Source organism: Microcebus murinus, chromosome 3, assembly GCF_040939455.1.
Source record: "Microcebus murinus isolate Inina chromosome 3, M.murinus_Inina_mat1.0, whole genome shotgun sequence".
Classification (NCBI taxonomy): domain Eukaryota; kingdom Metazoa; phylum Chordata; class Mammalia; order Primates; family Cheirogaleidae; genus Microcebus; species Microcebus murinus.
Window position 1 is genome coordinate 52,245,873 of NC_134106.1, and position 23,640 is coordinate 52,269,512.

Sequence of the window (23,640 nt, forward strand, 5' to 3'; positions counted from 1 at the left end):
AAACATCCACTTTTAATTAGTGTTGTGTATGGAGAAATACAACTGTTAAACATGTAGTCAGGCAAAGAATAACTGGATTATCTCATAATAAATGAGATTCCAAACATTTTTTTCTTGACAATATTAACATTATGAATAGGTTTAGCTGCAATTTATTATGTGGAAAGAACATAGACCTCACTTTATGTGCCTTGTATCTTTCAGGTTAATCAACTCATTTTCACTAGATTTATGTGATGTGTTCAATTTCAGAGATAAGTAGATCCATTTTTTTAAAAAGTGAATTGAAAGCTATTTAACAAATATTACAATGTCTTTAAAAATTTAACTTTGTACCATAGAGCCAAATCTTGTAGCAGCGGTTCCCAACCTTTTTGGTACCAGGGACAGGTTTCATCGAAGACAATTTGTCCACAGACTGAGGGGATGGAGGGAGATGGTTTGGGGATGATTTAAGCACATTACATTTATTGTGCAGTCAAACCTCTCTACTAATGATAGTCTGTATTTGCAGCTGCTCCCCAGCACTAGAATCACTGTCTCAGCTCCACCTCAGATCATTAGGCATTAGATTCTCATAAGGAGTGTGCAACCTAGATCCCTCATATGCACAGTTTACAATAGGGTTTGCACTCCTATGAGAATCTAATGGCACCACTGATCTGACAGGAGGTGGAGCTTATGCAGTGATAGCATTGATGCTATCGATGGGGAACTTCTGTAAATGCAGATGAAGCTTCCCTGGCTCACCTGCCTCTCACCTCCTGCTGTGTGGCCCAGTTCCTAACAGGCCACAGTCTGGTACTGGTAGGTGGCCCAGGGATTGGGGACTACAGTTGTAAGGGGTTTTAAGATGTATTCACATTTCTGTGTTCTCAAGTAGACATAATACACATTAATACAAAAAAAATTTTTTAAACCCAAGGTTCTGGCCGGGCGCGGTGGCTCACGCCTGTAATCCTAGCTCTTGGGAGGCCGAGGCGGGCGGATTGCTCAAGGTCAGGAGTTCAAAACCAGCCTGAGCAAGAGCGAGACCCCGTCTCTACTATAAATAGAAAGAAATTAATTGGCCAACTGATATATATATATAAAAAATTAGCCGGGCATGGTGGCGCATGCCTGTAGTCCCAGCTACTCGGGAGGCTGAGGCAGAAGGATCGCTCGAGCCCAGGAGTTTGAGGTTGCTGTGAGCTAGGCTGACGCCACGGCACTCACTCTAGCCTGGACAACAAAGCGAGACTCTGTCTCAAAAAAAAAAAAAAAAAAAAAACCCAAGGTTCTCACAAGAATGTTAAATTACTGAAAACTACCTGAAGTGTATTATATATTTCAGGGCATAACTGTTAATGCAAAACTACAAAAGGCAAATGACTCATCATAATAAAATTTCATTTTAAGGTCTCTTAACATATCATTTTGATATATTGAAAAATCCTTTTGAATATTTTTATCCAAAAGGGAAACAAAACCAAAAAGTTATGCAAATATCTTCAGTATTTCTAAATAAACATCTGCTTTTTACAATTTTAAGACACTTGCTTCACACAATTCCAATCTGGAAAGCAATAGACACCAACAACCTAATTTTTATAGAAAAAATATTACATTCCTACAACATGGACTTATTCAATGGACACAGTAAGTACTTTTTAAATATTCACATATTTTTTAGTAAGACAGTTTATTGTAGAGAGTATCAAATGTGAAAGTTAAGACTTTTTAAACATCATGATTCACAATTAGTATAATTTCCAAATGCTTAAATATCTAATATTCCTTTGAAAGTTAGAAAATCATACACAAATCATTTCTAAGAAAACTATATGAAATGTTTGAAAGACAAACATATTCATGGAAAGACAAAAAGAAAAATCTATATTCCAAGAATAGTTTTATTGTCTTAATTATGTCAGCATCATAAACACTTTACTTACTCACCAACTTCCTTGACTTACCTCGTTTAAACAAAAGCACACCCAAAGGTCCTCTGTCAAACCTGAGGAAGAGGAGATCACAGATGTCACCACTTTCAGGCTTCTGTGAAACAACCTGAGGAGCTATCCATTGCATTTGAACAAGACTGCTGGGAACATCAAAGAACTTATTGAACCGCAGAGTCTCCCTGGGTAAGCGGTCTTCAGCCAAGAGCTGGATGTTAATAGGAGAGAGAGCCATATCAAAAATTTGCAACTCCCCTTGGTTGCTGCCAACTAGCAGAATGGCACCACTTGGGTGGCAGCTTATTAATGAAGGCAAAAGTTCAGCCTGAGCTAAGAGAGTCACTCTACGGTGAGTTTCATAAAGAATTACTGAAGAATCTTCACAGCCCAGAATTAGTTTGTCTTCAGTAACATTCCTGCAGCAGCTGATGGCCTTAGATTTTAGTGGTATTCTGGTGACTGACACACACTGGATTTTGTTCCAAACACATTCATAGATGCAGCTGTCAGCCATGGGCTCTTTGTCTACACTAATGGAACGTTCCACTGTGAACACCTGATAAGGCTGTTTGATGCCAAAGCAAACATCCAGTGGGTCCCATTCTGTGCGGACAGAACTCAGAACCTGTAAGAAATATACCAAGTACATTCAGATAGACATTGATTTTTCTTCATCTGTCATACACAGGCAGGCATATCAATCCAATTCAGAAACCTATTAAAGACCATCAATTACTACTTTAAACATCAGCAACATATAAGTATATAATAGTACATACAGCGATCTAGCTCATATAGACCACATATATAAATATATATAGCACAGCTGTAGGAATTAAACTATAAGATTTAAACTTCAACACTTTGTTTTGGAAAGCCCATAAATCACTTAAATATGTCCCACAATATATAAAAACTAATATGGTCAGGTTTTGGTAAAATAATATGGTTAGCAGAACATCTAAGAAAGTTAGAAACAATGAATAAAAGACTTTAAACAATTAGTTAATCTCTCTCTACCCATCACCCTTTCCAATTCTGAAATTGTTGGTAAATTACTTACCAGAAATATATTTCTAATTAGTAGGTCTGTATAGCCCCCCCCCAAAAAAAAAACCATAAAAAACTTCAGAACCCTATTAACATATTAGAGAAATATTTTACTATCAGAAAGGATTTGAAGGATTGCTAAGTAGACAAATGATCAATAGAAATAATATAATATACTGGTTTTCTAAAAATTTAAAAATTAAGACCTAGTAAATACTGTTGACCCTAGAACAACATGGGTTTGAACTATGCAGGTTTACTTGTAGTGAATTTTTTTCAACCAAACATGGATTGAAAATACAGTATTCCCAGGATGTGAAACCTGAGTATACAGAGGGCTAAGTTTTTGTACTCTGTTCTACAGAGCCCAGTATGTGCAGATTTTGGTGTATGAGTGGAAGGTGGGGAGGGAGTGTCCTGGAACCAATCTACCTAATGTACCGATGGATGTCTATAAAATGATTTGACTGGGATATGATTTGTCAATACTGGTGAAGTAAAATTTTAAGTGTCTTTGGTGTAGAAAGGAAAGGCTACCTAACTACAAAAAACACCAAAGCAGAACAATGAATTAAAACAACAGGCCATTCCCTTTATTCATGTGTAAATGATGACAGGCCAAGAACCAGGAGAATGGTATTAAAGAAGATATTCTAATGCTTACTTTGTCAAAAACCTCAGAGACCTACAAACATTAAATAACACATATCTATACATGTGACAAAATTTTATAGAATATATATACACACAAAAAGGGTGCATGTACAATCTGATGAAATCCAACTAAGGTCTGTCCCTGAGTTTAATAGTATTGTACCAACGTCATTTTCCTGTATTTGACAACGTATTGCAGTAATGTAAGATATTATCACTAGAGGAAAGAGGGGGGAAAGTACACAAAGAGCATTCACAGTACTATTTTAGCAATTTCTTATAAGTCAAACTATTTTAAAATTAAAAGTTTTTTTTTTTTTCTTTTTAGAAAAGCACATACAGGTAGGTATATTACAGAGTGCTGGATTGGGGTGAGGAAGAGGGAGAAGTTGATGAGACTTTAAAAAAAAAAAATTCATACTATACATCATCACCAAATTAATCTTCCTAAATTAAATCCTTTTGCTTTTACCCCTCTGTTCAAACCCTTCAATGGCTACCCACAGACTAATGAATTAATTTTTTATTCCCTTGCCTGGAATACAAAATCCTATAGTACTTACATCCAACTCCCTCTCCCTCCCTCACACCCTTTTCCTGCTCTCATTTTCTTTTTTGTCCAGTAAATATTTGAGTATGAGCTATGTGCCAGGTACTGGTCTGGGGATACAACAATAAGTAAATCCTCTCCCTTAGGGAACATACACTTGTAGAAGAGAAAAAGTAATATCTTTTCCTCATCTATCACAAGGTTCATAGCTGACATCCCTAAAGCAAAAGACATATTAACAAGAAAAAAACACAACGAGTTTATTTAACCAAAATTTTACATGACATGGATGCTTTCAAAAATGAAGACCCAAAGACCCAGGGAAAACTTTCTATTTTATGTTGAGCTTTGATGAAGAATGGACAGTCTTACAGAAGTGTAACTGGACAAAAAGCAGGTATGACCTAATGGTACTGAGGGGAACTCAGCAAGGACTGTTCAGATTTTTCTCTGTATCTCTGTGTCTACATTCCTCTCCTCCAGGTATATAGGGCAGGAGACTTGTCACATGAGGGTCTTATGACCTACTTTCAGGGAAGGCAGATCAGAGAATTCTTTTCATGGACTCAGGGAAAAACATTAGAGAAGATCAATGAAGGAGAAAGAGAAGGTGAGAATGATATTTCTGCTTCTTTGGTTTTCTTAATTGCCTTCAGCTTAAAATACTCAGTATGCCAAGGTGCCATATTTTGGGGTGGCATTTCCTGTACCCCATCATGCCCTAATAGCAAAATACAATAATTAACAAGTAAACATATACAGATATCCTATGTACATACTTCCTAAGTATTGTGAAGTAAACTAAATAAAGCAAACTAAGGGGAGTGTGGAGTGGCTGGAGTGGGGAGGAAGAGTTTTGATATAGAGGTCAGGACAGGCCTCTGTGATAAAGGTGGCCTGAAAGAGGAGTAAGCCATGTAGTCAGGAAGGAGAAGAGAGCTTCAGGCAGGGGAAAAAGGCCCTGAAGTATAAGCCCTATTGGCCAGATCAAGGAGACCAATATGGCTAGAGAAGTGGGAACAAGGAAGAGAGTCTTGGGAATAGGGAATGAGAATTGGGAGGCAGAGGAGAATACTGTATAGTAGCCTGTGGGCCAACAGGGACTCTGACTTTTTCTCTAAATAAGATGAGAAGCTATACGTTTTGAAGAGAAACATGAGCTGACTTACAAATTCTGGTGTTATCTTCTACAGTTTCTCAAACAGTACTCTACTCAGAGTTCAAACTGCCCCACATTATCCCTGCTCTATAATTTCACTCACATCCTTTGCCTGAAATCTACATTTTTCACCCACAAAGACTCAGTTTTTCCTACCTACCATACTTACATACATACTAGACCAAAAGTATCCCAGTTTCTTGGATTCCTTCCATCGGGGTGGCATCTTTCCTTCCTTTAATTCCACCTCTATATCCCCCTCCCAGTCCCAACTTGGCCAATGCCTCTCTTGTGACATTTGGCCTTCTATTTGTTTCTAATGATTAGTCACATGTTCTCATTTTCACTGTAGGCTTAAAAAAATAACCTGTCTCATGTATTTTATACTTCTTTGTGCCTGTGTAACACAACTAGCCAAAAGCTGTGCTTGTAGTTAAGTACACAATAAACTTTCTTAAACTATGAATTTTTGAAAAAGCCACTATAATGCTGGCTGTAATATCACACTTCCAGAAAGCTTGAAGTTTTGTAAAGGAAGGCTTAGGACAGATGATTGACAGTCCAGGTGATGTTGAGTAGAGCCTGCACTCACACAGGGGCAGCCTAAAAAGGAGAGGTCCAGCCAGAAGGCTGTCTTGGCCTAGAAAAGATTAGGCTCAAGGTCCAGGGAGAGGGGTCCCAGGCTTCCTTGTTTCCAAAGGTTTGTAAGACCTTCTCTAAGAGGCACAGTAGTTTCACCAAGAGAAAGGGGTAAAAAGTGGAGTAAGACCATGGATTCCATGTACCCCATCCCTAGCTGCCAACCCCAGATTACTCTGAAAAGCTAGCCAAGGTCAAGAGGATCACTTGCTGTCTTCCCAACTGTCCACATGATTATCTATGGCTGATACTCACTTACGGGAGGAAAATGTCTTGCATGGCGTAAAGATGCCATAAAAGTTTAAAGATTAAAAAACACTTGATTGTGCATAAATTTCAGTAAAGAGTAACCCCACCAATAATAATAACAGCAATAAGCAAGAAAACAGGGTACTGTCCCAATAAATTTTCAGAAAATTTCTTAATCTTTTCAATACTCCAAAGTTAGGTATCTGCATTCTACAGATAAGGAAAATGAGGGTCAGAGAGATGGCGTAAGTTTTTCTTGGGCCCAAAGTTAATAAGTGATAAAGCTGCAGTTTGAATCCAGGTCTGTCTAACACTAAAAACCAAGGTTTCCACAGGACATGCTGTCTGGCAAGCACAGGTGATTAATAAGTTTACATGACCATATTAGCTTTTCCTCTATGTGATCAGAGAAAGGGAATGAGAATGACAGGGCAATGGGAAACTTAAGTGTGGAGGAGGGATCTCTACAGAGCAAAGAAGAGTGAGAAAACAGTGAAGGAACTAAAGAGACAAATTATGCAAATGACATAGAGCCTGTTACTTTAGGGTGGGAAAGAAAGAAGCTTGTGCTGAGCTATTTTTGCCAAGTAGTTAATGATATAGGCAACTTTGCTTTGCATGACTGAAGAAGTTTGGAAGGGGAAATTCTTAATAAGCTGACTTCTTTTAAAGATGCTTCATTCTTGGATTGATTTATACTAAACATAAAATGAATGCTTTGTAAATGTAAATGGAAAAACATCCCTAAAACGAACCAAATAAAAACTAAACTACCTCCTCAAAACAAAAATTATACAGATACAAAATATTATTGCTAGTTTTGCATTTGTTTATATAGAAGATAAAAAGGAAAACTAAGTTTCTTCGATGATGTTGCATAGATTCTTTCAAAATACAATGTTAAGAACACACAGGGTCAAGTTTTATGACTCTTATAATGATATGACATTAGCAGTAACATCCAAAATACCTGTATGTTTAAAGTATTTTATATACTTGGGTTCAGAATTTAATTCCAAGTTGGACCTGACCCTGTATAACTGCCACAAACAGCATTGTACAGTAAAAAAAAAAAGCAAATATAGGGCCTGATCCTTGTTTTGGCAATACAGAATGCTGAGATCTTGAGCAAGATCACCTTTTAGAACTGGAGTTTTTTTAATCTGCAAAATAAGGATTTGTTCACCTGTGTTTCAGGATTGTAGTAAGAATTAAAAATAATGAAATTAACATGCAGAGGACAGAGGAGCCCTCAATAAATAGTGGCCATTATTGTTGTTCCTGAAGAAAAAGCCCTGAATTCTTTGGCAAGGATTGTAGATAACAAAAAGAATGAAAAACATTGACACTAAATAAAATCCGTATTTGGTTATTTAGAATTTATGGCTGATATTTATATAGTACAAACTATAAATGTGGAAGATAATTTTAAACATAGCAAAGATATGGCTTGGAAGTTAATATTAAACTGAATTAATTGATTTATGATATTTAGCAGTGTACTTGGCACATGGTAGTGGCTCAATAAACACTATTCATGGAATACATTCAAAAAGACACAAATTTCATATTTAATTTCATGAGTAAAAGTTTATTTTAAATCATACTTGTGATTTTTAAAGATAACCAATATTATTAAAATGAAAGAAACATTTCTATGTTTCTATAAAATAATGAAAATGTCTATGAAAATAATAAATTTGTATACTGCCATGATACAGGTTATAATGTATTATAATAAAATAAACAAGAAGCAACAATAAATATGTAGAAGCTGGGCATGTGTGGCATACATCTGTAGTCCCAGCTACTCAGAAGGCTGAGGTGGGAGGATTGCTTGAGGCCAGAAGTTTGAGACCAGCCTGGGCGATATAGTCAGACCCTGTCTCAAAAACATAATAATAAAAAAGTACATAGATATAGTAAATCTTCACAGGGAAATGTTTATAAAATAATTGGCTGATACAGCACAGACCCTTAGTGAAAAAGTTTAGATCAAGAAGAGTGAAATGATACTGGTATATTACTTAAACGTGGTATTAGTATTTTAATTTGAAGGAAAAGACTGAAATTTCAATTAGAATTCTGAAGAAAGACATTCTGTAACTAAAAAACAGGGAGAAACAGATAATCATCAATAAAAATGGGCTCAGATAAAATATGACAATAAGATGCAGGGGAAAAAATTCAGTCATTTCATTCTAGGAAAATGCTAATGTAATAGACCAAGATAATGAAAATGAAGTGCAAACACCTGTATTTTCAGCAGCCTTTTAAAGTTATTTAAGTATTATATATCCTATTGACTGAAGAAATATATGAAAGAAAAAATATGTTAATACATTTTCTAGCTGTAAGACATTCTGTTAGCAGATTCTTGCAAATAAGAAGTTGGAAATACCAAATAGAATTATGTAGTTATTGCAAAATATCTAGAAAAAAATGTAGACTTTTAAAAATCTAAACTTGCACATACTAAGACAGCTCTCATCTTATATTCATGCAGCTAGTGTTTCTCCCCAAATGAACTTAGATTGAAGTACTAGTCAGGAGATGATCAAGGCCAAGATATGATCAAGGATGATCAAGGAATGAAAAATATGGTGTGTAGTGAAGGGAGAAATGCTAAATGACAATGCCCTGAAGAAAAGCACAACAGAGAGAGAATAATTCAAAAAGGGGATTGTGGTTGGTGACACTTATGTAACCTATCAAGATTAATTTGAAGTCTACTTCCACCTTCCATGAGGCATGCTCATTGTTACTGCCTACAAACTTCATGATCAAGAATTCCCTTCTTTCATTGAGTCCTTGGGCTTAATCCTGTCTTCAGGTACTTCTCAGACTTGGTGAATTTTGAAATTTATTAACCCTTTAAAGATTCTTAAAATATATAGCAGAGGTTTCAGGAACTAGTCATTAGAATTCAAGAGGGAATGCCTACGATAACAAACCGTAAAAAGTTCTAACAAAGGCATAGTGAATAGGCAAACAATGAGAAGGGGAGGAACAGCATAGATAATTAAAGGATGAAAACAATAAAAACTTTTATAAGGCAAAAAGTCTGCTGAAAGTCTGAAAATCTAAAAGAGAAGAGCTCTGCTTTAATTGAAGGCAACAAGGAGGTACAAAGAAGAAAAACACAGAAACACGGGCAGTGTGTTAGCTACACTACAGGCTGCATGATGTTAGAAGTGGCCAATGAGGGAAGATTGTCTTATGAGAGATGGGCAGCCATGATTCAATGTTTTTTGTTGTTATTGTTTGTTGTTGTTTTTTAAAGAAAACATTATGGTAAAGAAATAAATGGTAAAAACTGAAAAATTAAAACTAAAAAAGAGTAGAAAAGACAGAGAGTCCTAAAGGTTCTGGAATTTCCCAATTTCAAGGATAAACAGGTTGGTAATATCAATCCTAAAGTAAATTGTTTTAGCCAAGTTTAAATCAATCAGCTTTAAGGTTGAAACCAGTTGAAAAACGCATTACTGAGATGATTCATTTTTATTCTTAAAAAAGCTAAATTTGAAAAAGTAGATAGAATTGATCCAAAAGTTGTCAAAGAAGGAAGAGTATAGATAATGAAAGGCATAATAAGTCAATATGATTGATACCATCTCTGAAAGATATTTTAAAATTAGGAAAGCACAAAAAAACAGGAAAGCAATCATAGTGAGTTAGAGATAGGCCCAAGATTCCCATGTTTCATGTTTTAGTTAGAGAGAGTATCTATTAAGACTCAAGTCACACATATGTAAATCAGGAAAAAAATTTAAAGAGTGGCCTTTACTGAAACTGAAAACCTTCACTAGTAGGTAATTTAAAAGATTATGCAGCGACCAAAAGTTCTTAGCTTGTCAGTAGAATTTATTCTGATATCTACATTTCCCTCTAAGAGCTTTATGAAATACTATCCTTTTGTTTTAATTTATTTAAAGACATAAAATATCACATATGCATTTGAAGCCTGCCAGATCCCATTCCCTTCTCTTATTCCTCAGAGGCAACACTGTTATGAATTTGGTATTTATTCCTATGTATTACTATTATTTCATCAATCCAGAACTCTGTAGAACACATAACATCATTTTGAATGTTTTAAGTTTTTATATAAATATTATATTGTGTCATGCTGTTATCTCTTTTTTCCCAATTTATTCTTTTGAGATTTCACATAATCACATAGCTCTAGTTCAGTCATTTAAACTGCTGTATAGCATTCCGCCCTCTGAATGCACCACAAAATATGTTTTAATTTTCTTCTTAATAGACATTTAAATTTTTCCAAAATTTTTTACTATTATAAACAATAATGCTAAGAACACTATTGTACATTTCTCCTTATACAGATGAGACTGTTTTTCTTAGTGTAGGAGAGTCGTCTTCAATCATATTAGTTATTGCTAAACTGCTCTCTACCATAGTTTATTAATTCATTGTTCAATAAGTAGTGAATAAGAGTTCCCTATTGCTCTACATCTTTACTTATTCAAATATATAAGTTAAAACAAAATAGTAATAATCATTTTCAAATGGATACCTCTCTTATTTTTAATAGTGTTCAATGAACTCTGACATTTATATGAAAGATAAATATATAAATGTCTTACAAGCATAGAAAGATGTACATATTTACTAGGAAGCATAAGTATTCCTTTATACATACTTTTTGGTATGTGAAAGTTATAAATTTGTATGTTCATATTAATAAAATCCTTCAATCCACAGAACTACTTGTTACAACAGTCAACAAAACATATTAAAAACTTATTTCATGAAAGAGTAGGCAAATAGATCAATGGACCAGACTGGAGAGCCCAGAAATAGACCCACACAGATACAGTCAACTGATATTTGACAAAGCAGTAAAGGCAATATAAAGAAAGGATAGTCCTTGCAACAAATAGTGTTGGAACAGCAGTACATTCACATGCAAACACGTGAATCCAAATATAAGCTTTAACCTTTTACAAAAGGTTGTTCAAACTAAAGGTGTTTATCATGACCATGAACATAGAATCCCTGATTCTGGAAAGGTGGTAGTGGTGGTACCACAGATTTTTAACTTTTCTAAATCACCATACAGGTTCAACAAAACAGCAACACCAAAACCCACAGACAACTAGTTGAGGATTAAAAGAGAGAGGGCATTTTATGTAATAAATATATGATCCAATAACATAAAGTACAACAATTTAAAAATGGAAGGGGGAGAAATGAAGAAAACATAGCCAAAATTTTTTGAATGTTCTCAGTAGTTTATACTAATAGCGGTAGAATTAGCATGATTATCTTGAGACTGTCAGGTGTGTACTGTGAGATAAAGTAAATGAGTAATTATGGGATAGTCTGTAATAATCCCCCCCACAAACTAGGATTTCTGATATGGAAGAGAGGAAATACAGATATAATACATAATAGATTAAATTAAAAATAGTCCTGAATTTGAGTTAGAAGTACCGATGAACTCTATATGTATAAAATCTCTAAATTTTTCTACTGAGAACACCTAAAAACAATGACCAACTCAAAAACAATAGTCCAATATTCTTTTTTTTTTTTTTTTTTTCTTTTTTTTTAATTTTTTGAGACAGAGTCTCGCTTTCTTGCCTAGGCTAGAGTGAGTGCCGTGGCGTCAGCCCAGCTCACAGCAACCTCAAACTCCTGGGCTCAAGCAATCCTTCTGCCTCAGCCTCCCGAGTCGCTGGGACTACAGGCACGAGCCACCATGCCCGGCTGATTTTTTATATATATATGTATTAGTTGGCCAATTAATTTCTTTATATTTTTATAGTAGAGACGGGGTCTCGCTCAGGCTGGTTTTGAACTCCTGACCTTGAGCAATCCGCCCGCCTCGGCCTCCCAGAGTGCTAGGATTACAAGCGTGAGCCACCGCGCCCGGCCAGTCCAATATTCTTAACACCTTGACTTTGGCTTAAAATACCATTTTCCATTAAAAGGAAAAATAAAAGTGTCTTGGAGAAATTACTAACTCCAAGTCTGGGGCAGGAAATATACAAGATGAGCATAGAGCATGTTGTCATACTAAGTAACAAAGAAGGTACCCAAGACTGGTGAGGTCATAACAAAAAGAGGAGCCAATTTCAAGAGGCTCCCACTGGCCAAAAATAGGATAATCCGAGCTTCCAAAAGGATAACAATTATAATTTATGAGCCCCATAAAATTGAGTATTTTAAATTCATGAATTAATAATACTATTTGAAAAGTAAAAACCAATTGATCACCTTCAGGGAGTGGTAGGTAATCAATTAATTACCTTGAAAATCAGTAAATAGAAAAGAATCAGACATTTATCCTGTTTATCCTATATGAATATAACTATTGGGAAAACAAATAGGAGTTGACTGGAAGTGTCTCTATAAAAGTATCCCAAGTAATAAATGAAAAAGAAATAATATAATTAGACTATTACCATTTTACAACCCTAATGAATTAATAAATCTAGGCACTCAACCCCAAAGCTGCTAACATCAAAAAGAAAAACAGTAGGCTGGATGTGGCGGTGCAGTCCTGTAATCCTAATACTTTGGGAGGCTGAGGTAGGAGGATCACTTGAGTCCAAGAGTGCAAGACAAGCCTGAGCAATAGTGAGACCTCATCTCCTCAAAAAGTAGAAAAATTAGCCGGACATGGTGGCAAACACCTATAATCCCAGCTACTTGGGAGGCTGAGGCAGAAGGACTGTTTGACCCCAGGAGTTGGAGGCTGCAGTGAGCTATAATAACTCCAGTTATTATAGCTATAATAACTCCAGTTATTATTATGCACTCTATCCTGGTCAATAGAGCAAGACCCTCTCTCTCAAAAACAACAACAAAGAGAGAAAGAGAGAGAGAACCTGAAATTTTGTGCCTCTTAATGAAAGAACAAATCATCCAAAAATTTTAAGGAGAAGAAAGGGATGCATGGGGAACTTATAGATTAAAAGAGATTTAAGATATACATTAAAATGTTATAAATAGTTAATATTAAACTATGGTTTCTAGGGATGCAGACGCAGGTGATAAAAACTATATGGGTATACAAGAAAGTGATTAAAAGTCATTATAGTGGTTACTTTTGGGGACAGGGAAGGGGTTAAGATTGGGACAGAGCACATGGGGTTACTTTTGGGTACCTGCTCAGTTCTATTTCTTGACTTGAGTAGTGGTTCCAATGGTTTTTCTCTTATTATAATGCAATAAACTACACATTTATTTTGTGTGGTTTTCTTTGAGTGTTTTATTTCATGATAAAGAGATTTTTTTGAAAAAACAGCAACCCTAAAATAGAATATCTTTGTTATTTGGCTGAAAGCTAATACAGTACATGCATTTCTTTGAAAGAGATGTTTCTTAAATATGTTGGGTGTTCAGCTGAATATATTTATAATGTTTTCTGAATGCCTGTTTTGTCAAATTATAATATATTAATAGTTGTTGGTCAGATTATTACTTTCCCTTAGTTACTGCTCTTGAAAAATCACTGCAAAAATAGATTTTAATTCTTATGGGAAAAATAATCTTTGTAAGGTTATAATTCCCTATAAATATATTTTATGCAAAATATAATTTGGCAAACAAATTCAGGTGACCTTTTCTGAGTAAGATATCATGAAATTACTACCATACTCAAAGTATTATGAAATCTAAACATCTAAAAAGTTAGAATACCTGCTTAAATACAAAAGTAAGGGAAGAATAAGTTCTTGTCATCACATTATTGATGAAGTGAATGAATAAAATACTAGGTTTTAGGAAGTTGATAGTAAATTTCCAAAAGGAATATAAAGAGTATGCGGAAATTTAAATGAAAACAACTACCATATTATACATGCTAATCCACATATATACAATTAAAATACATTTTTAATGAATTTACCAATCAAAACTTCTTTTTCTGCACTATTATATATTTTTTCAAAAGAAATTTTTTTTCTTAGACTACATAATTCTTTCTGCTCTGTGCTTCTAATTAAGATATGGACTGTTGTTTAGAGCTCTGTGGTGTGAAATTAGACCAGCGGTTTTCTAATATCCATAAAATAAATTTTAAAATGTTTCTCCTCTGAAAGACAGATAATTCAGTTACAGAGAGCTTATTTCTATGTTTCTTGGTTTTGTTTTGTTTTTTAGGTGCTTGGTAAGCCAATTTTCTACTTAGAATTTACTGTTAAAACTCTCATTTCATTCAGTATGTGGGCTTTATCCTTTTCACAGTCTGTTATGCAAAAAAAGTTGTCTTTAACATATTTTTTTTTAATTTGCTATAAAGCAGTGGTTCTGAATTTGGATGCACATGAGAATCACCTAAGGAACTCGTAAAAGATTACTGATGTTTCCTTCCCTCCAGAGATATTGATGTAACCCGTCTGGGTGGGCCCCTTCTTAAAAGCTCTGCAGATGATTGTAATGTGTTGCCAAAGCTAGAACTATTGCTCTAGGATCCTGCCACTGTTCAAATAGAAGCTTATTATCTTTTCTAACTGAACCTGGATGGGAAATGCTTTTTAAAAATTCTAGTTTAGTAGATCCAAAGATTAAATTTCTTCTCTACAAAGCAGCTGTTTTTTTTAGTTTGAATTTTAGGGTTAAAGAGCATATTGTATCTTTATTCTGATAATTAGTTCAAGAAGTCCCTTGGCTGCTAGTGAAAAAAAATTTAAAGGGATATACCTGAATACTACTTTAATAGACTGGTGGTTTCAGTTCATGATATTCTAAAAAAAAATTTTACACTTCATAAAGATTATTCCTTCACATACCCAAAAAGAAAAATAATTACTGCCCTAGACATTTTTTCCAAAAGATGTTCACATTTTGCATATTGAATTTCACATGAGGTTCTGAAAAAGAAAACTTTACAAATTTTTCCAACAAGTTAAAACTGATAGAATAACTAAAAGTGCCAAATCATAAAACAAAAGCTCTTGTCAAAAATTAATTATATATCTTAATATATAAGGATCAAAAGATCAAAAAGGGGGACATTATGCAATCAGTGGTGAATAAAAAATCATGTGCAAATATCATATGCAACTTTATAAAAGTATATTCAAATACATAAAATGGATAATTTTCTAGAAATACAAATTATGGAAAACAAAAGGAAAAAATGGTATTTCCAAAAAATAAAAAAACCTTTAAAAATGGAATCAGTAATGAAACATCTATCCTCTTGAAAGACACCACACCCAGGCAATTTTATAGGTAAGTATTAACAAACCTTCAAGTATCAGATAATTCCTTTTGGTATTGTTTCAGAGAGGAAAAAAAGTAAAAGCTAGCCAAATCACTCTGACATCAAACCTAGAAAGGATAAGAAAAGAAAGTAAAATTGTGCCCCAATCTGATATTTGAGCACTTTGTGAAGCCTCTTCAATCTGTCCTCCTTAACATTTCTCTAAACAGAATCAATCACCACTCCTCACTGGCTCCCACTATAGCTTACCCATACTCTACCCATAGCACCATTACCACTTTAATGCACATTTATACATTTTCATACTTGTCTCTCATTGGTAGATACTAAGGTCCTTGCAGGCAGGGACAGTTTCGTATTCATACCCCCTGGTATGAAATACAGTGCTTACTCCATGGTCATGTTCAATAGCTGCTGAATGACATGGATATTTCAGGTAGAAATACCATTAATGTGTACACGCAGGAGGGAAATAATGAGTTAGTGTGTAAATTCATTTGGCTAGAACATAGGTTTATATAAGTAAATAACACTGGAAAGGTGAGTCAAGGCCAGTCAGGGTGGGCTTCCCAGTGCTGAAGCTGAGTTTGGTTTCAGCATCTCCTGAAGACTTTTGAGCAGGCAATGCTATATCACATCTGTGTTTCAAGATCCAAATAAGCACTTTTTAGAGATCTCAGGGCCTTGGAGGTGACCTATCTGGATTAAATCTATCATTTTAAAAATAACAAACTAAACCTAGACAGGGCAGATCTAACCAAGGCCACATAACATAAAATTAGCTAGAAGTAGATAGAAGCTTATAAGGAGTAAACTTGATTAAGGTCACACAGTTAATACATGCTGCAACTAACAGGCAAACCCAAGGTTGTTCAACTCCAAAGTCCATTATCTAGATGACATCAGGCAAAGAGGTATATAGACCATATGTACAACCTTTTTAGGACAGTCCTAATTTCATTTAATATACTCATTTCAAATAAAAGAATAAAATATATAACTAAAAGCTGATTTCATTTAGCTTAATCACTTTCAGTCATTTTGATGAAGTCAGCCACTCAATAAGCTTCAAGACTCAAGATCAATAAAATGGTGGGCATGAACAGAAAGTGATTAGGAACACAGCACTTTTTTTTTCTTTTTTTGAGACAGAGGCTCACTCTGTTGGCCAGGCTAGAGTGACGTGGCATTAGCCCAGCTCACAGAAACCTCAAACTTCTGGGCTCAAGCAATCCTTCTGCCTCAGCCTCTCAAGTAGCTGGGACTACAGGCATGTGCCACCATGCCCGGCTAATTTTTTCTATATATATATTTAGTTTTCCAGCTAATTTCTTTCTATTTTTTTAGTAGAGACAGGGTCTTGCTCTTGCTCAGGCTGGTCTCGAACTCCTGACCTTGAGCGATCCTCCCACCTCAGCCTCCCAGAATGCTAGGATTACAGGAGTGAACCACCACATCCGGCCCACAGCACTTCTTTATCTTCACAAAATCCATACCTAAATGCTACAAGTGATATTAGTCACTGCAACAGAATTGGAAAAGTTCCGAAAAAGGAAACTAGAAAAATCTATAGGCAATTGAGAACACTCCCAAGGAAGACATAGATACATACATACATCTAATATTAGGACTCTTCAGTCTTAAAAGACAGCCTGAAAGTTAATAAAACCAAAAGAGGTAGATAGGGATAGAGAAAACCTGTTTATCTCAGAATATTAATTCTGAGAAATATTCCTTAAAGACTAAATGATAGATTTAGAGGAAAATATAAGAATATACTATTTTACCCGGGTAAAAGCTTTAAATGGTGGGGTTGGGGGGTGCGGATCTTTTTTTTTTTTTAAAGTTATAAAAAACACAAATAGGGAATTTCATACTCAAAGTACTAGTACAAACTGAAAATACACATAGGCTCACACATATGAATGAATGATCTAACCATTATCAGTAATAGTTAGAGTGAGGATATTGTCCTCACCTCACAGATTAACCCTTCTGGTGCTCCTGTCTGAGACAGGATACTAGACTGAGAAGGCCATTGCTCTATTACTCTCCTTACATATTCTTGCCCCAGCAATGGTTTGGCACCACAGGATCTTGCACAAAATAGGCATTTGACTAATGTTTGTTAACTGACTGATGTTTGAAGAGGGTATTGGTAACAGAGCTTTCACAGGCATGAAATCATGATAAAACAGTAATGACAGTACTAACAATGTTAATAACAAGAATCACAGCAGTGAACAATGATTCAGAGTTCACTATATGTTGGTATTGTTCTGCGGTCCCCCTTTACCCCTCCATAGAAAAATTGTCTTCCATGAAACTTAGGAACCAGGGCCCATACAGCAGGAGGCTAGTGGTAGGTGAGCAAGCAAAGCTTCATCTGTATTTACTGCTACTCCCCATTGCTCGCATTACCACCTGTGCTTCCCCCTTACTCCATCAATGGAAAAACTGTCTTCCATAAACCTGGTTCCTGGTGCCAAAAAGGTTGGGGACCGCTGCTTCATCAATCTTCATTAACTCTATTTTTCAATTAATGAAACTATAGCACATAGAAGTCAGCAATTTGGTCAAGGACAGAGACCTAGGGAGTGGCACAGCTAGCATTTTAACCCAGAAGCCTCTGCTTTTAATCACTACACTATTCTAGAAAGCCCTGGAATTGTCAGAGTATCCTCTAGATATGGTAATTCTTAGGATCTCATTTCATATGTAATTTCCTCTTTTGAATATCTGTAAAAAATTATAAGTTTTAAAAAATTATTCACATCCATTTGGGGACAGAAAAACCAATAATCCTACTTTACTTGTACTTTATTAAAATGTATATATTTGTTTTAGATTTACCTCTAGTCTTCCTTGAGCATAACCCAGGAGCAGCAGATTGGCTCTGTCCTTCTCAGAAGAAATAGGGGTCCATGGCCAAACGTCATCACTGACCACTGGCCACCAGCAAACAACTATATCCTGAACACAATTAATAGCTAGATGACGTTCTGTTGTCCTGTTTACTGGGCCAGGTATTTCATAATAGGAAATCTAACGATTAAAAAAAAAAGCATATAAGAAACATTTCTTTTAAAACATGCAAAACCCTCAAAGTATTATAAAAATTAAAGCATCTGGAAATGTAGATACATGCAAGTAAATATGCATGTTAAATATGTGCTTAAGAAGGTGTCAGAATTTACCAAATTCTTTTGACACATATATAAAAAAGACATATGTTCAAAATTCTCCCCATTTTTAGCAGTAGGGAAAAGGAGAAATGTGAGTTAGGGAGGAATTGGATGTAGCAATTCCAATCAATACCAAAATGTACAGTCATGGTTGCTTGACAGCATCGACCTACACATAGGATTTAAGACTAGCTGTATTAAATGACAAGTTCAGTACTGCTGACCAAGAGTGTCTGACTACTGTTTAAGACATAACACGTTAACAATGACTGACAACAATAAAAGGAAAAACAACTCGAGGCAAATATCTCTTTAAAGAATATATGAGACATATACACATATATTCTGCATAAAAGGGATAAGCCACAGCATCATGCGTAAAAGTTTATGCAGCTTCTGAGAATTATGCTTCTCTTTCTTAGGAAGGATTTGTAGAATTTATTATTCAAACTATGTTATTTTGGAACATGGTTATTTGAAAACATAAGCACGGCACCATCTGGGTGACACATGCCAAGGAAATATAGATTGCACCGTATTTCTGCTTAAAGAATTAATGGAAGGTTGATAGCTTGGAAGAAAAAAAAAACTATCTTGCCATTGCTGGTCAGCAATAATCGAACCACTTTCTGGGGATTAAGCGCATGGCTAAGCCTACTGGACCAGACACTAGCAAAGGGCAGGGGGTCTTCTTATCAGAGAAATGCTTCTGGAGCCAGTCTCACTACATGACAGATTGCTTTCATATTCCTGTCTGCAAGGCAACAAAGGATGGCAGTAATGCGATAATGCCAGAGTGCAATGGGTGTTAAGAACCCGTTGCATTTATGTATTGTATTTAGTAAATAATCAGGCTCATCCAAATTGTGATCTCACCACTCAACCAAGGCCATTAAAATCAAGGTTAATGCTTTAATAATCCTCTGCTATTTTTTTCAATATGGTCAAAAGGAACCCTTTTCTATTTGCATGGCCATAATATTATTGACCTCTTCATCCTCTGAATGCACATCAAAAGGAACTGAAATCAAAGTAATTACCAGTGTTGTTCTCTCATGGTAAACATTTAACTCCTTGCACTGTCCCTTCTCTGTTAAATAAATTGAACTGGATTTTTAAAATGTAGACAGGAAAACTTGTTAAAGGTGAATAGTTTTAGGATATTTACTCTGCAATATTCTTTGCCAAAATTATGGCAATCTGAAAGAATTATGATACCGCTATAACAAAAAGCAGAACAATACTCTATACCACTTCCTTGTTTTAAAATCCAAATGGTCAATGACAGACAATATAGATGTACTTAATGCTTTTAAGTGCAAATTCTTATATTTAAGCTCTCAATATCACTATTTTAACTATTTTCTTATTTGAAAGAAATATCACAACGAAATTACTAAGTACTTAAAAATACACATACATTATTTTGATGTCTGACTTGCCATATAAGCATATTATCTATGAATTTCTCGATGAGGAAACAGAGTTTAAAAAGAGCAATTGAAATTTTCAGTTCTTACATAATACAAATCACGTGTTGTATGTATCTATTATGTTATTTGAAATTTCATGTTTCCTATGAGTTTTAATGTTATCAGTATTCTGTCATGATGACCAAGAGAGCAAGTAAGATGAACAAATCTCTTAAAATATCCTTCTAATGGACAAATGGAAGATTTGACTAAGTATTAAATATCTATATTTTAAATATTAAACCAGGAAATGAAATTCATGGGCTTTTTAAAAGGAAACAGATTACTTTTCTAATGTACAGAAATGAAGTGGAGTGCCCATGTTCCTAATTTCCAAAATCCAAATGTAAAAAGAATAAGCAAGTAATTCCCTTACATAAGGTATAAGGACCCAGATACTAGATTTTCCATATCTTTTCATAAGAAAAGATAACATCCTAACAGTTTTTCTCTGGTCTCATTAACAGGTACTATCCTTCAGTTGAGAAGACTTCACCAAGCTATCTATCAAATAGCTATCACCAAGCTATCTATCAAATCTAAGATGAAGAAAGCAGTCATACAAAATTTTATATATTAGCATCAACATTTACTTTAAATGGTTTGAGTTAATGCATTTTGGTGCATTTTAAAGACCAATATTAGTAAGTAACACTGTTTCAAGTGAATCTACAGTTAGCCATTCTGGAAAATAACAATGCTATAAGAATGCTAATACCAATTTTTTTTTTTTTTTTTTTTTTGGCTAACCCAATATAATACATGAGTACCTCTAATTTCTAGTTCAAGACAATCAATATTTACAGAAGTTCCACAAAGCTGCCAAATAAACCAGATTGTAGTTTATTACCACAATGAAAAACTATTTAATATATTTTATTCCATGTTAAGATGTTTTTACTAAATAAAACTAAATCCTCCCCACACCACTACTACCTTATTCATAATAAGTAATAATCCCAAAGGGTCAAAGTTTAAGTACTATTTTTCCAAATACACATACAAGTTTCAAGCCGCAGAGCTGGCTTCTAAAACTCCTTGCCCTTGCTATAAATGCTCTAGGTATGGCATAAGTGTGCATCTTTTTTAAGGAAGCTGTATATCAGCTCTGTTCCCAGTGAACAGTGAACTGTCTCAAATCCACGTCACAGAGGCTGGATCAATCTTGCAAACACAAGTCATTGCTGAAAAGAGGCCTTGAACTGAAACAGCCTGGAAAATGTATTAGATACTCATCCTAGCAGAGAGTATGCCTTCCCAGCAGTTAAAATGTAATGTGGCAAAACTTAAATTAAACACATCATTTAAAATAAAAATCCTGCCTTAACAGATGTAAAATCCCTGATATAGTAAGGAAACAAATTACCTGGAGTTAGTGAAGGGAAGAGATACTAACACATGAAGGAGATTTCTTTTTTGCAGTTTCTCCAGTTACATTGGGGGAGGGGTTCTTCCCACTCCTTATTTATTATACTTTTCTATTAAACTTTGAAAGTGCCTTCTTCCTTCTTTCTTTTCTTGTGAAGTGGAAACCAGAGCAGCTATCTTAGCCTAAAAAGATGTTATGGGGTCTCAGGGCAAAATGAGAATGGTATATATACTATCATCAGCAAGAAAACCATTTTTTAAAAGTATAACTTGCCTCTATTATCTGTCTTTGACTTCTAAAGTTATCAACTGCTCCAAACATGTCATTGTAACACTCCCCCCAACCCTGCATAGTGAGAGTGAAAGAGAAAACTTACAATGGCCACTGTTAGCAGTGAAGGAAGCTTAATCTTATAATAATCCTGGTTTTTCTGAAATCCAGAAATGTTCAGGAATAATGAGTATAACATCAAGTCATGTGATATCTAGTATTCCTTAATAATGAATAATATGATGATATAAATTGAAATTTCTACCTTATAATCCAAGGCTGAGAGTTTTTCTGGTCTTTTGTTTACATCAGGAGAATCCATCTTCTTGGTAAACTGAATAAAACATAGTTTGTTTTGTGCCAAAAATGATAAGATGATAAAACTGTCTGTGAGAAGAGCTAAAAAACATGATTTGGTAATACCAAGTTAGAATAATAATAAATGAATAGATTTTTTCCACTGTAATATTATAAAAAGTTACTTTCAGAAGATACACATTAATTGAAATTGCTCAAGTTTCCTAAATATCATGACATTTTACAAAAATATTAAAGATATTAGGAATAAACAATAATCATCAATCTAATCATACGTGGATTTGATATTTTTCTTTTTTGCCTACGACTATTTCAATATACACTGATATTTGGGGACAACCACCAAATAAGATGCATCTGGAACCAAGGCTAGAAAAGCATCAAAGAAAGACCACCCACACCTGAATGTAGAGATGAAAACATTTATTTTTATTTATGCCTAGACTGTAATCCTCTGTTTCTATGACATAAACCAGCTGAGAATACAGTAGATTTATTAGGGGATACTGATTAGTGTTTTCTACCAATCTCAATTTTTCTTATTTAAAAATTTTTTATCAATAACTCTTTTTTGAGAATATATGAGCTGAATGAAATAAAGCATATTATGACCAATATGTATATTACATAAATTGATATTTAATAATGAAGATTAGGCAAATATTTCTATAGCCTTATTTCTAAAGCATACATGTATATAGATAATTAATATTCATGGATTACATAAAAGGTCATTAATGTTACATAAAATTATTGATAAAAACATAGGAATTTGAGAAATGATCTGTATTGTTCCTACCATAAAGAAATTATTAAATGATTTATACATTTTTCTTTACTTCCACACCCCTGGCTGTGCAAACAGTGACCAACAGTGGATCTACACAATTACAGAAGAATCTGGACAACTGCCAAGAAATCACATTGTTATCATGTTCCCATGAGAGTGTATTATTTGGGGTACAAATAAAAGAAGTGAAAAAAGATAACTCAGAGACACAAATACTATTAGAAGTCTCCTTTTAATTCTTATCAAGGAGCATCAATATGACAAAATCATCACAGCCATTATTTTATTTGCAGTGTTAATGAAGGGGTCAATTATTAGACACATGAAAATGAAACCTCTTCCATAGGGAAGCTTCCTTAGCACCGTATTCCTATAAGGAAGGGGACACAGCATGCTTATAATCCTACCCCAGCTTATTATTATCAATAATGTTGCTAATTATAGCCATGCTACAGAAAAGTAGCCATGCTACTTTTCTTTAAGATAATGTGATTGGGTCTCATTTATTCAGAGGTAGCTAGTGAGAGCATACAGCAAAAAGATTTCTTTATTCTCACCTCTGTCCTTTCCACTACCAGGGGTCCTCAAACTCTTTAGACAGGGGGCCAGTTCACTGTCCCTCAGACCGTTGGAGGGCCATTGGAGAGTGCAGCACACATTCCACAGATGGGCACTGTGGGGCCCCGGACGAGTTGGCTGCTAAGCAGGACAGGCAGCGGCGGCAAAAACACCCAGTGGGGCCAGGTAAGGTCCTTGGCAGGCCACATGTGGCCTGTGGGCCGCAGTTTTGAGGACC

At 34.9% G+C, this 23,640-nt stretch overlaps 1 protein-coding gene across 3 annotated transcripts in view; it reads right to left on the reverse strand.

The window, feature by feature from the left end:
* Nucleotides 1–23,640, reverse strand: part of WDPCP (WD repeat containing planar cell polarity effector) — a 327,586-nt gene that overhangs the window by 183,893 nt on the left and 120,053 nt on the right. For all 3 annotated transcript variants that reach the window (XM_012764900.3, XM_012764898.3, XM_012764905.3), the window contains exons 8-10: nucleotides 22,002–22,135; nucleotides 18,294–18,485; nucleotides 1,956–2,565 (exon numbers count right to left, since the gene is read on the reverse strand). In XM_012764900.3, the coding sequence (XP_012620354.2) occupies nucleotides 1,956–2,565; nucleotides 18,294–18,485; nucleotides 22,002–22,135 (936 nt within the window). The remainder of the gene's footprint in view (nucleotides 1–1,955; nucleotides 2,566–18,293; nucleotides 18,486–22,001; nucleotides 22,136–23,640) is intronic.